The sequence below is a fragment of the Nannospalax galili genome, unplaced genomic scaffold (assembly GCF_000622305.1).
Source record: "Nannospalax galili isolate Female #2095 unplaced genomic scaffold, S.galili_v1.0 scaffold957, whole genome shotgun sequence".
NCBI classification, from domain to species: domain Eukaryota; kingdom Metazoa; phylum Chordata; class Mammalia; order Rodentia; family Spalacidae; genus Nannospalax; species Nannospalax galili.
Genome location: NW_008340047.1, coordinates 359799 through 380463, shown reverse-complemented (window position 1 = coordinate 380463; position 20665 = coordinate 359799). Strand labels below are relative to the sequence as shown.

At 48.1% G+C, this 20665-nt stretch overlaps 1 protein-coding gene across 1 annotated transcript in view; it reads right to left on the bottom strand.

The window, feature by feature from the left end:
• Cngb1 (cyclic nucleotide gated channel subunit beta 1) overlaps positions 1–20665 on the bottom strand; it is a 69586-nt gene that overhangs the window by 21391 nt on the left and 27530 nt on the right. Inside the window, exons 18-26 of the mRNA XM_029564385.1 lie at positions 15986–16148; positions 14074–14181; positions 11936–12093; positions 10553–10708; positions 8924–9132; positions 6505–6555; positions 5983–6069; positions 3784–3848; positions 2848–2970 (exon numbers count right to left, since the gene is read on the bottom strand). Of these exons, the coding sequence (XP_029420245.1) occupies positions 2848–2970; positions 3784–3848; positions 5983–6069; positions 6505–6555; positions 8924–9132; positions 10553–10708; positions 11936–12093; positions 14074–14181; positions 15986–16148 (1120 nt within the window). The remainder of the gene's footprint in view (positions 1–2847; positions 2971–3783; positions 3849–5982; positions 6070–6504; positions 6556–8923; positions 9133–10552; positions 10709–11935; positions 12094–14073; positions 14182–15985; positions 16149–20665) is intronic.

Sequence of the window (20665 nt, the reverse complement as noted above, 5' to 3'; positions counted from 1 at the left end):
TTTTTTAAGTGGAGTTAGGGTTTATTAAGGTTTTTTAATTTTTAGAATTAGACTTACTGTGTGTATGTATGTGGGCACATGTGTGAGAAGGGACAACTTGTGAGAGTAAAGTCTCTCTCGATCATGTAGGTCTCAGAGATTGAACTAAGGTTCACATGCCTTGGCAGCAAGCACCTTTATCCAATGAGTCATCTTGCCCACCCTAATAAAATATTCTATTTTATTTTATTATTTTTAAAAATATTTTATTTATTTTTTTCTGTGTATACGTGTATTGCCTGCATGTTGGTAAGTGCACCTGTGTCGTCAATGCCCGTGGAGGACAGAAGAAGCTGTCAGATCCCTGGAACTGGAGTTACGGACAGTTGTTAGCGGCCATGTGGGTGCTGGGATCTGAACCCAGGTCTTCTGCAAGAACAACCAGTGTTCTTAACCACTGAGCCATCTCTCCAGCCCCAATAAAATATTTTAATATAAACCTCAAGCATGAGGGTTACAAGAAAAAGGGGCCTCATGAGAAAGACAAGATACACTCACAAGCATGCTCGTAGCTTCTCAAAGAAGAGTTGCCTTTTTGTAAAGGGATGAAGATATAGCTCAGTGGTAGAGCATTTGCCTTAGCATGCAGGAAGCCCTTGGTACTGAAAAAATTAAAAATTTATTATAAGGATGCAATCAGGACAGAGGACGGAGATTCATGTAAAACGATGTGGGTGTGAAATGCACACAAGATTTAGAAGACAAGGAAGCACGCCATCGTCTATTCTTTATTTTTCATTTTTTTACTTTTATTACTTTGTCTTTTTTAAAATTTTTTATTATTTTTATTTTATGTGTACAAGTGTATTGCCTGCATGTATGTAGGCGCACCCATGTTGTGCAATGCCACGGAGGTCAGAAGAGGGCTTCAGATTCCCCTGGAACTGGAGTTAAGGACGGTTCCTAGCCACCATGTGGGTGCTGGGAATCAAACCCCGGTCCTCTGCGAGAGCAGTCAATGCTCTTAACCACTGAGCCATCTCTCCAGCCCTACTTTGTCTTTTTGAGATAGGGTCTACCTGTAGCCCCAGCTGGCCTAGAATTGGCTATGTAGACCAGGCTGTCCTCAAAGTTACAGAGATCTACCTGCCCCTGCCTCCCAAGTGCTGGGATTAAAGGTGTGTACCACAACGCCCAACTCTTTTATTTTTATTTTATGTGTGTGTTTTGCTTGCATGTTTAAGTGCACCCATGTTATGCAATACCCACAGAGACCAGAAGAGGGTGTTAGATCCCTTGAACTGGAGTCAAGACAGTTGTTAGGCACCATGGGGCTGCTGGGAACCAAACTTTGGTCCTCTGCAAGAGCTAAGCCAGTGCTCTTAACCACTGAGCCATCTCTCCAACCCCCCATTGCCTATTTTTAACTATTACTCATTACTCGTGTTTATCACAGTGACTACAGGTAGAAGTGATATTTTTGGTATTTGGGGTTAACCAAATATATTACTGAAATTAACTGTAATTCTCTCTCTCTCTCTCTCTCTCTCTCTCTCTCTCTCTCTCTCGCTTGGAACTCACTATGTAGAGCAGGCTAACCTCGATCTCACAGACATCTGCCTGCCTGAGTGCTAGAACTAAAGGTATGTGCCACCATGCCCAGCTTCTTGCTCTTTTTAAAATTGATTAGCTAAGAGTGTGTGTGTGTTTATGTGTTTTGCAAACATGTATGTAAGTGCATCCATGTCATGCAATGCCCACAGAGACTAGAAGAGGGCATCAGACCCCTTAGAACTAGAGTTATGGATGGTTGTTAGTCACCATGTGGGTGCTGGGAACTGACTCTGTCCTCTGCAAGAGCAGTCAGTGCTCTTAACCACTGAGCCATCTTTCCAACCCTTCATCTGTCTCTCTTTATATTTAAAAATGTGGCTCTTAGAAAAATTTGAGTTGTGTATACAAGTCACATCATATTGTTATTGGGTAACTTTGCTTTAGGCAATGGGAATGCAACTGAGGATTGCTTTTTGCTATTCTTGTGTGTGTGTGTGTGTGTGTGTGTGTGTGTGTGTGTGTGCATAATGTCATGTGTAATTTTTGCTGACTATAGAAGAAAGCTCAGGAACATCCTTTCCCCTGTTATTTGATTCTAAAAAGCAGCTAATTGCTTGGCACGTCAGTGAGTCAATTCAGCTTTTGTTTTGTTTTGTTTGAGGTGCTAGGGATTGAACGCATGACCTTGTGAATGCTAGGCAGGTGCTCTACCACTGAGCTACATCCCCAGCCCTGGTTCAGCTTTTTCTACAAAATAAATGTTACATCAAATACACAAGGATTATAAGATACATCTCAAATTTAGAAATGCTAAGATCTGAAAAAATAGGTCATCCTATTTATAAGTAAGACAACACAGTGTTGAACAGGTGTCTGCAGCAGTGCTGTTTCTGACAACCATCTTCTTTCCACTGATCCTGAAGGGCATTTCCAGCTTTCCTATGTGACTCATGATATCATAGGGAACATCTTTGAGTCCTTGTCCTCTGCCCTGAATACTTGTTTCCTTACGATAAGTTCTGTGGTGAGTTTGCCAGCCCTTCTAGACTTGGGGATGTTGAGAAGCTCTTCCTAGCAGGTCTCATCATGCCTGGACCCTCTGCCTGGCATGCAGCAAAACTCAGGAAACCTTCGTTTACGGAGACAGGGAAGGAGAGCTTGGCCCTAGAACTTTGGATGTCAGTCACTCCTTAGGAACAAGGTTGCCTTGGCAACATGGCCATCAAAAGACACCTTTCCAGGAGCTCTTTTTCCTGTGAATTATACAAAGCAAGAATACCACCCAGGCAGTGCCCAGGAGGAAGCCAGGCTCACCTGTTCCCCACGCCGTCATAAACCCAGTGAGTGGAGCCGATGCCCTGGAAGGCCGATGCCCAGTAGTAAAGACAGGAGTTTAGGTGCAAGCTATACAGCAGGTAGGCAGTGGTCCTGATGACTCTGCAGAGGGAGGGGAGTGTGACCACCATGGGGGTGATGCCTCGCCCCAGAGACAAGGCTGCTAGACTTTAGCTCCCCCAAGCCCTCCTCACAGGTTCGCCTGCAGGAGCCACATGGCCCTGCCCAGCCACCCAAGCAGTGAATGATCAGTCACACTGTCCTCTGCTATAGTTCTTTGATTCTAAGGCGCAATTAATTCAGTTAATTGCATGACACACCATTGAATCAACGCAGCTTTTTTTTTTTTTTTCCTTAAGGTGTTGGGAAATGAACCCAGGGCACTTGATTGGAGCCTTTCCAAGACTCAGGGCAGGAATGGGCCCAGCACTGGCAGAATGACCTATGCAAATGGATGCTGAGGAAGTCAAGGGGCCTGAGGAACAGGAAGGGGGCAGGTGCATGCAGAGAAGTGGCAGTGAGCTGTGTGCCCCATGAGCTAAGTACAAGGAGACTTGTTCCCCAAACCAGCCTGATCAGTCCTGTGCCCCACCTTGGGTGTCTGGGAGGCACCCACTGTGTTTTTGCAAATGGTCCCCTTGAATTAGAGCGACAGTGGGGACTTCAGCTCTGCATGCTGACATCAAAATGCTGGCTTGTTACTTGTGTCAACCTATGAGTGCCCTTGTCACAATGGGGGGAAATAAGACATTCCTGTTCTCTGAAAAACAAACATCCTTTCAGAGAAGAGTTTGGGCCAGGAAGAGGCTTGGCTTCCCGTGGCCATGGAGTCTGGGGGTGGGGGAGCTGGAAAGAGGTGTGTGTGTGTGTGCACCCATGTATTATGCATACATGTGTAGGTATGGTGACTCTCACCTGTAAACATAGGCTTTGCTAAGGATAGCTTCCAGGCGGTTGTTAAACTCAAAGAAGGCCATGTACTGGGAGAGAGAGAGAGGAAGGTATCAGGGGCGACCCTCTGTCTACCAAGGACATGGCGCAATGCCTTTGCCTCCCACCCTACCTGATGGGTACCAGACCCGAGGCCTTTCCCCCTGAGGAGAGAACAGCACTCTGTAGCACAGGAGGTTCAGGAACTCCATTTGGGAATCTGATGACAGCCCTGACCCATCTTCCTCTGGATATTTCAGTTTGCACAGAACATCTGGTGACTTGCAGACTTTCTGAATGTTACCACGCAGCTCATAGGGGTGCATGCATCTGGGCTAGGGGGCCCCTTGTGAATGTTTCCTTAGATAGACAACAATTTCATAAAGAAACCACATTCCTAACCCTCCCTTGGACCTTTCAAAGGCTTAACTATAGTAATAAAAGTCTAATAGTAACTACTCTTATTTGTTTGAGATAAGTTCTTGCTTTGCAGAGACTGGCTGACCTCAAACTTGCGATCTTCCTGCCTCCACTTCCAGAGTGTTAGGACTATAGGTGTGTATCACCAAGCCTGGCTATAACTGCTCTTCCTTGCTAGTTCCTATTCTGTGGCTGGTACCTTATAGGAAGTGTGCATTAACATCACTCTTTGTGGGGGGCTTCAGAGCATGCCCCAGCCTGTGCATGCTAGGCAAGTTCTCTACTACTATACCCTCCCCTGCCCCCAGCTCTGTCACTCTCCTCTGACAGGAGAGTGACACTAAGGGAAGTCCAGCAGTTTGTCCAAAACCCATGCTGGAAAGCATAGAGCTGACATTTGAACCCAGACCAGACCCTAAGCTGCCAGCTCCTCTTTTATCTGCACCCCTCTAGATCTTTTTCTCCATTAAGTTTCCAATACTTCAAAATAAAACCTGTGTAAGGTCGTTAAGGGATGTGCGGCAGTCAGCTGTTTGTTCCAATTTCCATTTTGAGTTTAGGTTGGATACAAAAGAGCAAGTCTTTGTATCCATCATCTTAAAGTCAAAGAGATGCTCCCTCTGAGTCCTGCTAAAAATCAGGCCCATAGATTCCGTACACTCCTCAAGGCCACAGTGTGAACCAAAGTATGGATCTCACTTCCGAATTCAGAATAAATTGTGGCCTGTGGACAACTCATGCTGTTGTTTGGCTCTAAAGCAACCCGTGCAACCCTCAGGAGACTGGGTCAGAGAAGACAGTGCCACTCACAATTTCCCTTTTCTCTTGGCATCCAGGAAGCTCAGGACAGCTTTTGTGCTCAATTCCAGGTGGGTTTGCTTTCTTTTCACTGGGTACGTGTCCTCCTAGTCTTCTCTGTCCTCTTTCTTCTGTTTACTAATATTATCATGTTTACCCCCTCCCTATTTTTAGTAATTTTCCCCAATTTAATGTTTTTGGAAAAGGCCATCATTCATGTAGGAGGGAATAAATTTAATTTTTTTAATTTTAATTTTTTGAGGTTTTTGAGACAGGCTCTCCCTGTCAAAGGGGAGTAAATTTAATTGATTGGCCAGAATTCATTCAGGGGATTCTAAGAACTCTGAGCATCTGTCTACCCCATCACATTCAAGGGCATCTATCAGGTCTCCACCCTGCATCAGACAGACCCTCCTAGGACCCTGGCTCTGCCCAGTGAGTGGCAGAACAAACTGGAATGACACTGAGCACCGAGCAATGATGAAATTGGTGATAGGCTATGCATTCAAACCTGCCCTTGGCACACTCTCACCCCTGTGACCTTGGGTAGGCAAGTTACCCAGCTACTCTCAGGGCCAATTTCCCTTTTGGATGGAGGCCCCTCCCTCCCTTGAAATGCTCTGTAATTACTACATGGATGGAGGAGATAGATTGTCTGTGTTCAAATCCAGACTACATATAGCTTTGTGACCTTAGCCTCACTGTGCCCCTTTCCTCATCTGTAAGATGGTAGGAACAGCATTCATGTCATGGGGTTGAGGAACCAGCATTAGTTAAGCCCCTGGATCAAGAACTAACAGGCAGTGTCCTCAGATTACCAGCAATTGTTACAAGCTTCTTAAAAGATATGCATGAAAAGTATACTTTTCCCCAAAGCCTCATCTTGGGGACACCCCCTTCCTAAGGTGCCAGTGCTCATGCCAAGCCTGGGGATGCCGAAGGCCTTGGGGGACCTGCCAGTCTTACCTTCAAACAGCGGGGCAGGCGAAGGAGGGGATTCACACCGAGTTTCAGGTAGAGAAAGTCCAAGGGCATGAGGCAAAGCAGATCCATCTGAAATTCCAGTGGGCAGCACAGGGAGGGTATAAGATACAGAACCTGAGGCAAGGGCTAGGAGCAGATCTCTACACGCCAGGGAGAGGGGTCCGAATGCTCAGGCAGCCTCAGGTGAGAGGGCACAAGGCTTCTCACCAACACACTCCAACACGGCTTTAAAGCCCATGGCGCCCACTGCCAGGGCAGTTTTGTTACCAGCATAAGCTGCCACCTAGCAGAAACTGAGAATACATAAAGACGGACAGGTGGCCTCTGAGGGCCACCCAGCCTATGCTGTCTCAGGAGGTTTGTGGCCTGGAAGACACTCCCATGGGAGATGGGACCAATCTCCCTTTATGTGGCAGAAACCACAAGGCACCAGCCCCCAAAGTACCCAGGCACTCTGAGACCAAGTGGCAATGAGGTGGCAATCCCTCATTCCCCTGTGCACACCTTGAACCGGCGAGACTTTAGGTAGTTATTGCGCATCTCCTTTTTGTTGGTCTGGAAGAAAAAGGAACATTGACAGAGGAACAGTGTTAGAGCCCAGACCTTATGGGGCAGGCAGCATCCTGGAAGATCCTGCTTTCCATTGGAGTAGCTGCCCACAGGTATGTGCACACTTCAGGGACAGCCTCGTGGTTATAGGATGGTTATAGGTTGGCCATGGGAACAGCCTTGCTGGGGTCACCAGCCAGGCTCTGATGGATGGAAAGTGAGGGCTTAGAACCTATTTTCAGAGTGTGAGACTCTTTCCTGGACCAGGAGCCATTTTATTTGCTAAGTAGCTGGAATCTGGAGACTTCTTACCTGCTATCAGAACTTATATGTCTGGTGGACATAATGCTGTCTAGGGTTATCACAGGACCCTTAAGCATCTTAAGCACACATTTATACTTATTCCTAGTCCTGTAATTATTCTAGTGTTTCAGCTTGTGAGACAGCTAGTATTGGTCTAATATTACTTGTTATGTTATCTAGCCCATGTGGTACAATGCCCCAAATCCTAACTTCTACGGTGTTCAAATGATCTTACCTACTATTTTACTAACCTGGCACTCAAAAACCTCAACCATCTGAATTAATTCTACCTCCCACAGCTTAATAATTTATCCTTATAACACAATTGATTCTTCTTTTTAAGAGATTTATTTTTAGGGGCTGGAGAGATGGCTCGGCGGTTAAGAGCACTGACTGCTCTTGCAGAGGACCCGGGTTTGATTCCCAGCACCCACATGGCGGCTACAAACCGTCCTTAACTCCAGTTCCAGGGGAATCTGAAGCCCTCTTTTGACCTCCACAGCATTGCATGACACAGGTGCACTCACATACATGCAGTCAATATACTCGTATACATAAAATAAAAATAATAAATAAAATTTTTTAAAAATTAGAACTTATACCATCCAAATTCTCAAGACTTGTAAGCAAATGTTTAAAATAGAGAGATTTATTTTTAGTATTTTATTATTTTTATTTTATGTGTATGAGTGTATTGCCTTCATGCAGGTAGGTGTACCCGTGTCATGCAATGCCTGAGGAGGTCAGAAGAGGGCACCAGATCCCCTGGAACTGGAGATAGATGGTTGTGAGCTACCCAGCATGCTGGGAACTGAATTCCAGTCCTCTACAAGAGCAGTAAGCACCCTTAACCACTGAACCATTTCTCCAGCTCTCTCTTGATTCTTCATCAGTATAATGAAAATAGCTGGAACTTTTCACTAATATTTTCCACTCTATTATCAGCACTTTCTTAATATTAATGACCTGACTTCCTCCATTAATATGAACAGCAAGTTGGTGTTACCTGTCAAACCACCTCTAATTCAAAAGAAAAATAAAGACTAAGAAGTTATTTCAAAGGAAAACTTCTACCTTAACAGTAGTGTTTGTTTTGTTTTACTTTGTAGTGAAGATGGAACCCAGGGCTTCACACATGCTGGGCAAGCACTGCACTCACTGAGCCAGCCTTGGTGTGGAATTTCAGAAAGTGACTTACACACAGCAGTGGAAACTGGGGTGCCTGCTTCTCTTCCGCCTACCTTTTCCTTCCTTGTCCGTTTTGATTGGTGCATTTTTATTTTATGAGTATTTTGCCTGCATGTATGTAGTGCGCCAGTGCTATGCAATGCCCACGGAGGCAGGAAAAGGGTGTTGGATCCCCTGGAACTGGAGTTAAAGATGGTTGTTAGTTGCCATGTGGATGCTAGGAACTACACCCAGGGTTTTTGGAAGAGCAGCCAGTGCTCTTAACCACAGAGCCATCTCTCCAGCCTAGTCTAGTTTCAAATTCAGAACCCTCTGCCTGAGTGCTGGGATTACAGGCCTGAACCACCACACTGGGGCCATTTGCCAAGGCCTTGGTTTTCTCCTTGATAAGGGGCTGGCTCAGAACACAGGGTCTCAGACTGTTCTGAATAGAGGGGTATCAGCATGCCCTTTGCAGGGGCCCCAGGATATGTTGGCTGCTAGCAGTTCCCTGAGCTGAGCAGGCTGCAGACATCCTATCAAGAGTCCTCACAGCAGCGGCTGTTGAATGGGGAGCTGCTACCAGCCATTTACTGAGGACACTAAAGCTCAGACAGGCGAGTTAGCTAGAGTTTGAAGCAGATTCACCTGCCCCAGAGGCCGTTCTCTGGACTATTTCTCCATCTTTAACTCTCTCCGATGGTCCAGGAACCAGTTCACCTATGAACAATATCTGATTGAATAATTTGAACACACCCAAGGTGTGCAAAACATGTGGACAGATGCTCCTACATTTCCTTGTTCAGTCATTTTGTCACCTGTCACAGCATCAAGGGGCAGTCCCCTGAAGGCCCCTGGCTGTGGGGTTTGCCCCAGTCACCCCCTCCACCTGCTTGTGACTCACAATGATGTCCCCGCCTTTGACAAACTGCAGGCGCATCTGGAACACAGTGATGTCCAGGAGGTAGATGAAGTCACACAGGTAATCCATCAGCAGCCAGAAGTAGATGTTGTCTGGTCTCTGGTAGGGGAAGGCCCAGCGCACGGGAATCAGCCAGCAGTTCCAGTTCCAGGCCAGAACCACGAAGAAGAGCCACAGAATGTACATGAGGTCTGAGGGGAGGGACAGGAATGGAACAGAAGGTCCATGGGGAATAGGGTTCTTTTCCTGTGCAACTGGCTGTGACTTTTGTTATGTGGAAGATGGACAAGCAGGTGGTGGATGAATGAATGGATGGATAGACATGGAGGTCACTGATAGGCCCTTATAGATTAGAGCTCTCTGAGGATGGGACATGATGACATTAGATAGCAGCAAACTGAAAAAAAACTTTGTGCTTTCTTTTTAAAAAATTTTTTTAAATATTTTATTTGTTATTTTTTTATTTTATGTGTATGCATGTATTGCCTGCGGGTAGGTAAGTGCACCCCTGTCATGCAATGCCTGCGGAGGACAGAAGAGACTGTCGGATCCCCTGGAACTGGAGTTATGGACAGTTGTTGCCATGTGGGTGCTGGGATTCGAACCCCAGTCTTCTGCAAGAAAAGTGTCCTTAACCGCTGCACTATCTCTCCAGCCCCCTTAAAAATTTTTTAAATTATTTTTATTTTATGTGCATGAGTGTTCTGTTTGCATGTATTGTGTATGCAATGTCCTCAGAGGCCAGAAAAGGGCATTGGATCCCCTGGAATTGGAGTTACAGACAGTTGTTAGCAGCCGTGTGGGTGCTGGGAACCCAACCAACCGAGGTCCTCTACAAGAGCAGCCAGTGCTCTTAACCACTGAGCCATCTCTTCAGCCCCAACTTTACTTCTTTTTGAAATTTTCTAACAATGACTTCCTGCCTTAGGAAATCCAGAGCAGGAAATGAATGATGAGTGGGGGATGGGCAGGTGGATGGACAGACAGGTAGATGGGCAGATACATGGACAGACTGTAGGTCACCTGGTGTCTTAGAAACCCAGTGGACGCCACGGTTAGGGTCCTGCCTCCCCTGAGTGACTTTCTGTTTAACTTTGAGGAAGTCCCCGTATGGCCCTACTGTTTTCTGGAAGTCACAGGAAATTGCCAACTAAGAGGGCAAGGCACTTCCCTGTGCACTGTGAAGTGCAGTGCACCTGTGAAGGGTGCTCCTCTTGACTACCGGTTGGGCTTAAAGGAAAGTGAAGGCAATTCACTTTAGACAATGATAAACTCCTCCCTGTCCCTATTCAGAGCAGGGGCTCAGGGAGGCACCCACATGGCCAAAGTGGAAAGAAGACTTGGCCAAGGTCAAGGCCAGGAGTCTAACTGGCTGTGTCTCCAGGCTTGTTCATGCCTCTGTATCTCAGCTTCTTCATCAGTAATATGGGTGTGGCCTATGTTCCCTTCCTTAGGACTTGTATTGTTGAAGAAGCAGGTGAGGAAGTGTGACACCATCTTTCAAAGTGGGAGGAGTCATGCACCGTGGACACCCATGGTATCATACCCCACCTCACTCTCATATTGCACAGGGAGCAGAGAGAGGGGGACTGGTTCCCCAAAGGGACTCACTGGTCAGCGGGTCAATGCTCTGGGGAAACCGGTACATCCTCCAGGGCCTGCGCTTGAACTTGCAGCAAAGCATGTCACAGTAGTGCTCCTCCTCTGCAGGCTCTGCCTCTGTGGACTTCTGGGCTGCAGCTGGCTCTGGGGCCTTCTTGGCTGGTGCTGTGGGATGACATTAGTGACCCTCTGATCCAGCCCTGAAGCTCAGGTAGAGGATGTAGGGAAATCGGCCCCACCTGCAGAACTGGAACTGAAGGACCCCTTCAGCATACAACTTGCCAGGAACTCTAGGTACAGAAGCTAATGCTCTCCCCTGGAGTGAACCCCGTGGCCCCTCTTCAACAGCAGTCTGGAGTCCGAACAGGTGTTCTTAGCCTCCAGCATGGAGGTGCTTCTTAGGAGCACGTTTCAGCTCAGTAACCCTGTGTTCATGCCTGTGCCCGTGCCCATACTGGTGTGTGTGTGTGTGTGTGTGTGTGTGTGTGTACTCCTTGCTCCTCTGACAGACAGGGGCATTTTGTGTCCCATGCTTCCACCCCCTGCTTCAGAATGCTAAAGGACCCAGCCGACTCTGAGTTATGTTGCCTTAGACTTCTCAGAGGACTCTTAGTCCAGCCATCTCTATTAAGGTCAATGGCTAGGATCCCAGCCTCCCCAGGGGTCTGTGCTGTTGTGTGTAGTGACTAAGGCCTTTGTTCTTATGGGCCCAACGTGGCTGCTTCTAGTTTAGGAGTGTGAAATCAGGCTCTGCTAAACCTATCATGGACACACAAATTACAATGCATGACCCTCGTCAGAAAGACCTAGAAAATCTTCCTGACAAGAGGACATGTTCTCTCTTTCTCTGACAGGACCTCACCATATAGTTCAGACTGGTCTCAAACTTGTGATCCTTCCACCTCACCTCCCCAAATCTGTAGATCACAAACATTTTTTACCTTGTCCAGCTGACTCCTTAGCTAGGTATGGTGGTTCACAACTGTAAGTCCAGCACTTGGGAGGAATTACCGTGAGTCCCAGGCCAACTAGGGGCTACTTGGTAAGTTCTAGACTAGCCTAGGCTATAGTGTGAGACCCTGTCTCAATACACACATGCATTTTTTTTAATGGAAAAGAGCTATTTAGGTGGCACCATCTGCTTCCAGAACGGCTGTGGAATCCCTGAGTGTAAAACTACCCACAACCCATGGGAGAAGGCAGAAGAGTCCATGAGCCACGGGCCTGAGGAGGGCCAAGCTCACCTTTGACCTTCTTCCCTTCCCAGGCCTCAAATCCAGAGTGTGAGGGTCTGAACTTTGCACCCCAACCATTTGCTTGGGCCACCCTCCGACTCCTGCTATGTCCTTGTGCACCCGACCCTGGCCTGAGGCCACTTCCAGCTCCACTCACAGGGCTTGGGACTCTCCTCATCGGAGGTGACATCCGGGTCAATGAGCTTTTCCTTCACCTTCTCTGTCCTCTCCTTGAACAGCTTCACCAGCTCCTGGAGCCGGTCATTGATGATGGCACTGTTCTGACTGGCTGTGGAGGCTGCACGGTCCTGGCCACTGTGGGAATACAGCCCAAAGCTGAGCAATGAGTGGGTAAGGGCCCCAGGACCCCAGGCCCAAGCTGAGCAACATCTACGCCTCCCCTTCTAGCAGAGCCCGAGGGAGGTCAGTGGTCAGTTCAGCCAGTTTCCTTCTGACAGTGTTGGACCCACTCCACTCTAGGATAAAAACTCGTTTTAGAATAAGGCCAGACGGCAGGCTCTCAGGAAGTGGCCTGTGCTGTCTGATTCAGGTGGGAAGTTGCGAAAAGTTTTTCAGCCTACTTGTAATTGCTTTTAGAGACAGTTCAAGCCCAGGCTGACCTCAAACTCATGAGTCATCTGGGGTAACTGGGATTATAGACCTGTGCCACCCCACCTGACTGGAATTCTCTTTCTAGTGATGACCATAGGATCTTAGAAGCTATGTGAAAGTGGTAGAGATACTGTCACATGGGTCCCCAAATGACTGCATAGAGGAGACCCTTCCGCTGACCCGAAACATCTAACTAGCTAGTGCTGTGACTATAGCATATGAGATATCTTGCCCCTTCAGCCATTGAATTACTGGGGTCTACTTGTTACAGCAGCTTAGCCTACCTAACTAATATGTGGGTCTCCATGTTGACTTCCTTATATAATCCCAAGGGTAGTTTTTAAAAAATTTTTATTTATTATTTTTATTTTATGTGTATCTGTGTATTGCTTACATGTAGGTAACTACACCCGTGTCATGCAAAGCCCACAGAGGTCAGAAGAGGCTGTCGGATCCCCTGGGACTGGAGTTACAGACAGTTGTTAGCTGCCATGTGGGTACTGGGATTCCAACCTGGGTCTTCTGCAAGAATAACCAGTGTTCTTAACCGCTGAGCCATCTCTCCAGCCCCTCAAGGATAGTTTTTACTACTGTACCTGATTCCTGCCATATTTTCTTACATTAAACCCTAACATTATCCTTACCCTGCTACATAAAATGGAATTCTACTGTGCTAAAAGGACCTACAGGGTATGTGAGGTTTGGGGATTTCTGAGTCTTTATCTTTCTGAATTTTCTACAGTCCTGTTAAGTACAAGCATAAAAAATTTTGGATAGAGGGCTGTCAAGATGGCTCTGTGGGTGCCTGCCTGTGTTTGCAGCACAAGTCTGATGACCTAAGTTCATCCCGAACCCCACGTAAGGGTGGAAGGAGAGAACTGACTCCACAAATTTGTCCTCTGACTTCCACAGGTACCCAATGGCACATGCATGGCCCCCCACATCATATACATGTACAATAATAAATAATAAATAAAAATAAAATTATGGGTAGAAAAGACTAGAAGGAAGAAGGCAGACCTGCCCTAGAGTAATCAATGCAGGGGTCATGCATGATTGGACAGCATGTTGGGGCATCTAGGCCAGTGACACGGCAGTGTCCTGGGCATTTATCATGAACCAGGGTTACTAAAACCTACAGAAGAACACCTCATGGTGATCCAGTCCTGGGGACAGATGCCACAGACTCAGGTTCCAACACCACCACCATGGCATCCAGCCACGTTTACACACCAGCCATCAGAACTATCAGAGAGCTGTTGAAATGCACGTTCCCAGGACCACTGTCTGAAGCTTTGATCCAGTAGAGCTGGACAAAGCCTGGAACTCTGCATTTCAGTAGGCTCCTAGGTGGGGACCCACTCCAGATCCCATGGTCCTCTTCTACACATTGATTTTTTGGGGGTTCAGTGCTAGGATCCTTTGCAGGAGGACCTCTGCCTGGATATGCCTCCCTCTCTGAGCCTTGGACACAGCTGGCCTCAAACAAGCCCATCTGACTAAGTCTGTAGGACTCCTGGGCCAGCCAGGAGGGGCCTAGGCAGGAGGATTGGCCTACTGTGCTGAAGCTCTGGGCAAAGCCCACCTTGTGTGGAGTTCTAAAAGCAGCCCTACTCCTCCCCTTATCTGCCCATCCCAAACCAGCCCTGAGGTCTCTGAGAGCCCAGGAGCGACCCCACTCACTCAGCCTCCTGTGGGGTGGTGGGGTCTGACCAGGCAACCACCAGGGACTCCACTGGGGACAGTGCCTTGAGTTCTTCAGCCTCATCATCTTGAGAAGGCAGCTTCTTCCTGCAGAGACCCAGACATGAAGGGACATTCAGAGAGCACAGGCTGAGGGAAGCAGATGGCTGACTGCAGACCATCCAGAGCTGGTCCTGGGTGGAGGAGGCAGTGAATGGGAGTGGGTGGGTGCCGGAGCTCCCTTTGCCTGGAGGGAGGCTGAAAGGAAATGAGAGAGCCCACTCTGGAAGACCTCAGTCTGTACATCTCTCAATGTTCTACAAAGTGAACAACATTGACTTAGTACCAAGAAAACTTGGGGTTTGGCCCTGAGTTAAACTCTGACACAGTCCTTAAACTCTAAGCCACCTCCACTTCCTACTCTAATCTACTCAGCAAAATAAGGAGGTACTCGTTCCTTAGGTCTCCACCTATGTGTCCTTCTGCCTCGCATTTCCAGTCTGAAGTCTCCCCTCCATCCTCTTATACCACGAGACCTTCAACCATGAGACCAGGCCACGAAGTCTAGTATCCAGTTCACAGTGTAACATTAGGCAAGTCCCCTCCCTCCTAAACTCTTGAGCCCCTATCTAAAGAACAAAGCCTAAGTTATCCAAGGGGTCCTTTGTCACTCAGTAAGGCCACATCTGCCACAGGCTGCTGTATCTGGAGCCGGTGGTGTCTTGGCCCGTGGTGATTAGGTCTGAAGATCCACAGGTCAAGGCCAGGATGGTATGACCTGTGTAATCCTAGCACTTAGGAGGCAGAGCCAGGAGGACTATGAGATCAAAGTCAGCCTGGGTGACATGGTGAGATATTATCTTAAAAAAAGAAAAGGAAGCAAGGAAAGGGGATAAAGGAAAAGGAAGGGAAGAAAAGAAAAAAGAAGAGTGTTAAGACAGAACATGGTTACAGATTTTGCCCTGCTGCGAGGATTGAGGTGAGGTATTCTGAACTCAATCTCATGATCACCTTGGGGCACACAGGATGGCCTGGCTGTGGTCTTTAATCATGACTGAAAACACAATGGAGTAGCTGAGTTCAAAAAGGAGACTTTGGGGCGTAGGGCATGAGGTAGTTCCGTGGATAAAGGTGCTTACAGTGCAATCTGAGTTCAGTCCCCAGAAACTACAGAAAGGTCCTCTGACCTACACCTGTGTGCCATAGCACACACCTGCATGCACACACATGCACATGTGCACACACACAAATAGAGGCAATAAAAATATATTTAAGGACCTGTGAGGTGGCTCAGTGGGTCAAAGCATTTTCCATAAGCCTGAAGACCCAGATTTAATCCCTGGAACCCACATGGTAGGGGAGAACAGACTCTTGCAAGTTGTCCTCTGATCTCCACATGAGCACACACACAAAATAAATAATGTAATTTAAAAAATTATATATGTATACATATATATTTAAAATTTGCTAAGAGACTCTAGGGATGTGAGCTCTGGCCAGCACTTGTGCTGGAAAAAGTAAGAGGGTAAAAATAAGCAATACCTGGTAACCTGGAAATTTATAATATGTACATTTTAGTAAGAAACATCCTGACAAAAAGTAAAACAAAACAAAATAAAAGAGGGGGCAGAAGTAAGCTGTCACATTTAGTGTGCACTTCTATATTACTTACTGCAAGAGTGCCCTTCTGCCCCACAGCTCAGAGCATTTGGGACAGGCCTCCTCTGAGATCCTCTCTAAAGATAACTCATCCGGGAATTAGGAAGACCGGAAGAGGGGTCTAGCCCAGTCCTGATACCTACGGCTGTGTGACTTTGGGCCTGCTGCTTCCTTCTCTGATCTCAGTCTACCCATCTGCCAAATGGGCTAGGGGTACAATGCTGGCAAGCCCAAGGAAAGCATCAAGGGTGACCTGTGGGCCTCAGCGGCTGAACCAGGGACGGTGAGGGTGTCAGATTTGGCAGGTGAAGGTGGTGACCGCTCGGGTGAAAGGGACTTCTCCTCTGGGATAAGGGGATGGCTGTCAGCATCCGTGTCTTCCACCTGCACCTCTGGGTGTTCTTTTGTGGCTGGCACTAGGGAGAAGAAGGAGGGGAAAGTCAGAGTGAGAAGTCTTAGGGCCATGTTTGGAGGGGCAGTGGTGGCATTACCTCCCCCTGGGGTCCCCAGCCAAGCTCCATGCAACCCATAGTCCTCAGCACAACCACCTCCCCAGCTCCCAGCCCTGGGGCAGGAAATTCACCCTGGGCACTCCAGAACTCTCTCCCAGCTCCCCGGAATGAAAAACAGCAGTGATCTGGGGGTCTGGGACCTCATACAGACTGGCTTAGCTGTTCCTCCTCTCTGAGTCTCAGTTTCCCCATGTAGAAGTGACACTGCCTTCCAAGCCCATAGTGAAGGGCAGAGGGCTGAGGCCTCAGGTTTTTGAAAGGTCTCGGACCAATTTCAAAGTAACCGCTGTTTGGGTGGTGTTTCTCCCACCCAGGGAGGCTGCTTTAGAGCATATTTGCATCCATGCCAGGAGTCCCCATAAGTCACCTGCTGCCCACTGGACTGCTAAGAAGCCTGCGTCCCCTCCCAGGAACCATGTCCTCCCTAGGGAGGCCATGTGGGTATGGCTCCATCTCAGGGACTCAGAGGATGCTGGGAGGTGGTTTGTTGCCCTCTACACCTAGTAAAATGAAGTACCCAGAGGCAGGGAGGCTGCTCCTAGCCACCCCGGGAAAGCCAGTAAAGATTTTATAGTTAGACAATGGGAACAAAGGAGGCCTCAGACTCTGGGCCTTTGTTCCACTAAACCCTAAACCCTCCTAGAAGAGGACCAGCAGGAATGGCAAAAGGTTTAAAAACTGAAGCAGACCCTTTGCTAGACTGACAGATCCCCCAGGCTCTGGGGAAGAGTAGAGGCCTCACCTACTGCCCAGCAGTCCCTGAAATGTATGGGGAAGAGAAGGGATCCCAAATGCAGCATCACGGTTCTAGCCTGACCTTAGCACAGCTCAGCTCAGGTCAAGGCAGCAGAGGCACTCCATCCACAACAAGACTTACTTGGGGGATGCTGCTCCACCCCTGCCTTGCCCTGGGCAGCCCTCAACCACTGCCAAATCCCTGGCTGAGAGGGGAAACAACCAGCTGGAAGAGGACAAGCTCAAATGGCACTGGTTTATGCTGTACTGATTTCTAGGCTAATAATACCAGAAATAGAAAGACTAATATAACATTATCAAAATAGAGAACTCGTCACGGTGGTGCACACCTTTAATCTTAGCACTGGACAGGCAGAGGCAGGAGGATCTCTGTGAGATGGAGGCCAGCCTGGTCTATAAAGCAAGTTCCATAAAGAAAGTTCCAGGCCAGCGGGGGCTAGGAAGACCCTGTATCAAAAAAAAAAACAAGATAAAACAAAGCAAAACAAATAAACAAAAAAACTAAATAGCTAGGAGACTGTTTCCTGCGAAGCACTTACCAGGGTGCGCTCAGGTTAGCACTCCCTCCTCTCCCTCCCTCCCTTCTGTCCTTTCTTCCCTTCCTCTCCCCCCCTCAAGTTCTTAAAAATCACATTTATTTATTTATTGTGCGAGGAGTGGGGGAGTGTACAATGGTGTGTATCTGGAGGTCACAGGACAGCTTGTGGGAGTTGATTCTCTTCTACGATATAGATTCTGGGGATCAAACAGGTTGTTGGGCGTGGCAGCAAGTACCTTTACCCACTGGGCCATCTTGCTGGCCCTCCGTTCCTTTCCTTTTTTTTTTTCTTTCATTTTTTTAGACTGGGTCTTACTATGTAGCCAATTTGGCCTTGAATTCCCACCCTTCCTGCCTCTCTCTAGAGTGCTGGGGTTATAGGTATGTACCACCACAGCTGACCAGCACTTGTTTTTTCATTTGAACTTTAATTTTTTTAATGATTTTAATTTTTCTTGTGAATGAGTGCATTGCCTACATGTATGTAAGTGCACCTGTGTCATACAATGCCCACAGAGTTCAGAAGAGGGTGTTGGATTCTCCTGGAACTGGAGTTATACATGGTTGTTAGCCTCTATGTGGCTTCTGGGAACTGAACCTGGGTCCTCTGCAAGAGCAGCCAGTGCTCTTAACCACTGAGCCATCTCTCCAGCCCCCGGGGAATTTTTTTTAAACTTTAAGTATTTTTACCCCCCTCCTTCCTCTGAAATGGAGTCTTGCTGTGCTGGCTCTGTATTCTAGGTTCCATCCTCTTGCCTCAGCTTCCAGGTATCCAGGACCACAGGGCCTCCCCAGCACACCAGGGTGTATTAACTCTAACTTAGCCAGTTGCTCTAAGGGGTAGTTGTTACTCTGCTCCCATTTTATAGACATGGAAACTGAGGTGCAGGGAAGTTCAGAAACCTACTACAGAGTAAGATTCACACCTGTCTAGAAGGTGCCAAGAGGCACGACTGACATACAAATAATATTGTGTTTTGTTCTGAGACAGGGTCTCGCTATGCAGCCCCAGCTAACCTCAAACTTGAGATCCTCCCACTTCAGCCTCCTGACTACTGGGATGGGCTCTGACTGGTCTCCTAGTTATTTTCAGCTGTCAACTTGACATAGCCCAGAACTGTCTGAGAGAGTCGCCATTGAGGACTGCCTCCATCAGACTGGCAGGTGGGTCTGTCTGTGAGGCTTACTTGCTAATTGGTGAAGAAGGGCCCTGCCCCCTGCGGGCAGGGCCTAGGAGATAGGCCTGACCTATACAAGAAAGCTAGCTGATCAAGCTAAGTGGAATGAGCTAGTAGATAGGGTTCCTTACTGGTTTCTGCTCCAGCTTCCTCACTGACTCCCCTCAGTGATGGACTCCTACCGGGAAGAATAAGCTGAAATCAACCCTTTCCTCCCCCACTTTGCTTTTGGTCAGTGTTTATCACAGCAACAGAGCCTCAAAGGAGGACGCCTGGCCTGATGCCTTCTATTTATGGCAAGCGTTGCTGGTTTTCCATTTGAGTAGTCATTAAGAGTTTCCTGTTTAAGTAAAATTAGATTGAAAAGGAAAGAGGATCCAGGAAAGAGTCCTAGTAAGCAGGCTAGAGTTGGTCCAGCACATGACAGTGCTTAGGGCTGGAAGCCAGGGCTCTGAAGAACAGTAGATCTAAGGCTCACCCACAAGCAGATGGCACCCGGCATCTCACCTCATTGTAGGAGGGATTGGAATGCTATCTCTCCCCATCTTGTGCTTATTGGGAGTCAGGAAGAGGAGAAGACCAGCTGGGATCTCGTCTCAAGGACATTCCTGCTCCTCCAACCTGCTCTGATTTCAGGCAGCCTGGCCTAATGTTGCCCCAACTACCAGTTGAATCAAAAGGGAGTGGGGCAGCTTAGTTTAAATCAAGGCAGAAAGTAACGGGTTACCCTAGAAACATCTGTGGTCCTCAGGCACGCTGTCAATGGCCAGGGAGCACTGGCAGCCCAAAGCTAGTTCAGACAGTCCCTTGCTCTGCCCTGAGCCCCAAGAGCCCTTTCTCCTGACCTGCCTGTACCTGCCTGCATCCACTTCCTGAAATGGAGTTTACTGAACAGATATCAAAGGTCCTCAGAAAACCACGCTCACAGCAGACTCGTGTTCGGATGATTCTATCTGCAATGGGCCCCACGTTACTCTCCCATCCTATTTCCCTCCTTTCACAATTTCTGCCCCTTCTACTAGCTCTCCAAGCTTCATGGTCTAGAGACCTGAATGACTATTTAAACTAGAGTGTGAATGACTTCCTGCATAAAAACAATGACCTACAGAAAGCAATGTGTAATTCAAAGAACTGAATTTCCAACTGTGGAATTTTAGGCACAGATAGAAGAGGACTAAAACCCCTTAAGTCACTACAAAGCAGGAGGAAGGTTTTATCAGCAGAGGAAGGGAATTCCATGAGCACAAAGCATGTCCCCATACCGCAGCCATGGCATGGCACCCATGCAAGAGACAGCCCCCACCATGCAGAAACCCCACCACACCACAGCCTGTGCCTGCTGGGTCGGGATCACACTACCCAGGCGACGGATGGAGCTCCTGGTCTCCTTGGCGAAGCTGGAGTTGGACAGAGTCGTCCTCCGGGAAACAAGGACTGGGATGCGAGTGATGGCAGGGCGGTAGCTGGGTACATTGGGGAGGTGCTCAGCCAGGTTTGGAGGGCCAGGCCTGGGGACTGCCTGGCCAGGTGGCTGGTCCTGGACCAGGTGACTCAGCTCCAAGTCCCGGCCTGGTTTAGCCATCATGCTGGGTCCAGAAGGTGGCAGGCAGAGGCGTGACCCTGGAGACTATAATTGGGAGCTGAGTTGTGGGAGTGGTGCAGGCATGACTCCTCAAGAGCACAATGCATAACATCCTGGTGCCTGCCTGCATCAGCAGCTGCCCTGCCCATGGCTGAAGCATCACTCCTGTCCCCAAGCATGGTGGTGCACACCTTCAGTCCCAGCACTCAGGAGACAGAGACAGGTGGATCTCTGTGAGATCCAGACCAGCCTAATCTACATAGTGAATTCCAGGCCAGCCAGGGCTATATAGTGAGACCCTGTCTCAAAACAAAAAGCAAACAAAATGTCACCAAGTCACACAACTGAAAACCTATCAGCTCCAGAG